The 1,775-nt window shown below is 31.5% G+C and overlaps 1 protein-coding gene across 1 annotated transcript in view; it reads right to left on the bottom strand.

The window, feature by feature from the left end:
- MCUR1 (mitochondrial calcium uniporter regulator 1) overlaps positions 1-1,775 on the bottom strand; it is a gene marked incomplete in the record, with an annotated part of 20,579 nt that overhangs the window by 5,697 nt on the left and 13,107 nt on the right. Inside the window, 2 exon segments of the mRNA XM_015814691.1 lie at positions 525-626; positions 1,508-1,611. Coding sequence (XP_015670177.1) covers positions 525-626; positions 1,508-1,611 — 206 coding nt within the window.

Below are 1,775 nucleotides of genomic sequence, written 5' to 3'. Positions count from 1 at the left end.
AACTCAGTTTGATAATAAGGAGGTAGAAGAGGGGAACTCATTTAACTACATTAAGTACTATATATGCCTGTATATGGATATATTCAATATCTACTGGATATTCCTGTACAGTGCTGAACTGAATGTAGCAAGGATATTGATCTTATTAAAGCTTTCACAAATACAAACATAAAGGTGAAAATGGGAAGTTAAAAATCAAGATTTCCAGTCATAGAGAAACTGTATTTCTTTATATTTTTGTTAGATGTGACTCCAAAATTACAATGAAATGAAATAGGCATGAGCATAACACATTTCTTTATCTACTGCTCTCAGTATGATTAAATACAAAACTCCTTTCAATTGTCTAGTGTCAGTGATTTTATTTAGTACGAGGTTTCTACCTTAAAACTGAAAACAGAAGCCTTTCCTTAACTTCTAGGTGGTAGCTAATATTAAACTGATTCAACATATTTTGGGGCCACCGCTAAAATTTCATCCATATACATTCAAAAAAAATAGCCAATAAATTTAAAAAAAAATACCTCATTTTCTGCTCGGAGTGCTGAAAATTCACTCTTTTCCAAAATAATCATATCCTTTTTTACAACACCAATATGAGACATTATCTGCTGAACAGCAATTTCCTTTGGAGCAAGAGAAAAAGAGTTTCTTAAGGCCATCAGTACATCCAGTGCTGGGATATCATCCTCAATGTTCATTCTAGCTATAATATCTATGCAATATTATGTAGATTATATGATATATAATTTAATATATGATTAAGCAAATATAGGCACAGTACCTGCATGCAGAGAAGTCCCACTAGACTTAAATTTAAAAAAAAATCTTTACTTATCCTGCCCAGTTTCCATGGTACAAAAAAGGAATGCTAGATGAGATCATATACAGTAAGGTAGTTTAGAGATTTTATGATGCAGAACTATTTAAGCTATGAACAGACCATTAAGTTCCTGCAGTGTACATGTTTGCACAACTCTTTGCCTATTATAATTGTTTGAGATTCAAAGGCAAAAATGTCTTGGCACCTGCTGAGGTGCTCACATGACCTGTCTGTTACTACTTAAAATAGTTCTGTCTTTTCTTGGGAATGGCGGGTGCCTTCTGCAGTTGTAGTGTGATCCCCAAAAATGTTTATTTGATTTGAAGAGTTGTAAGATAGATGCCATATGCATGTCCCCACACTCACCTTGGACTCATGAAGAAGCACTAACTTTGAAGGTAAATATAAGAATCCATGCAAAATAAGGCCATATCAGCAAATAATGAATGCTTTTGCATGGTTTATGAATAGACAGAGATCAGAGTATCCTATTGTATAGCACAGACATATTTTATATATTTACTTACATATTTTTATATATTTACTTACATATTTTATATATTTACATTTTATGTTAGTAGCACTATCAAAACCAGTTATTATAACTAAATTTCTATAGCTTTAAATGGATTTAATCTGAGTCCACCCTGATAAATATTATTATATATTAAATACATTCTCAACCTGTTGCATTTTGGTGACCATGTCTTTGTGTATCATATCCATATTGCTCTTCATAATGTTCATTAAAGCAGACACAATGATCTCAGATTGCTGAGTGGTGAATCCTAAAACAATATAAAACATTATTATTTGCTACATACACATTGATTCAACAAGCATAATCATAAAAACAAGAGTTTCAATAATAATTTGGGGAGGGAGAAAAAATCCATCACTTCCTATATATAAATATCATTAAAGATTATGTAACACTTAATAATGAGGCAGA

The sequence above is a fragment of the Protobothrops mucrosquamatus genome, unplaced genomic scaffold, assembly GCF_001527695.2.
Source record: "Protobothrops mucrosquamatus isolate PMUCROS unplaced genomic scaffold, P.Mucros_1.0 scaffold276, whole genome shotgun sequence".
Classification (NCBI taxonomy): Eukaryota; Metazoa; Chordata; class Lepidosauria; order Squamata; family Viperidae; genus Protobothrops; species Protobothrops mucrosquamatus.
Note: the sequence above shows the minus strand (reverse complement) of the source record. Positions and strands in the feature narration are given on the sequence as shown.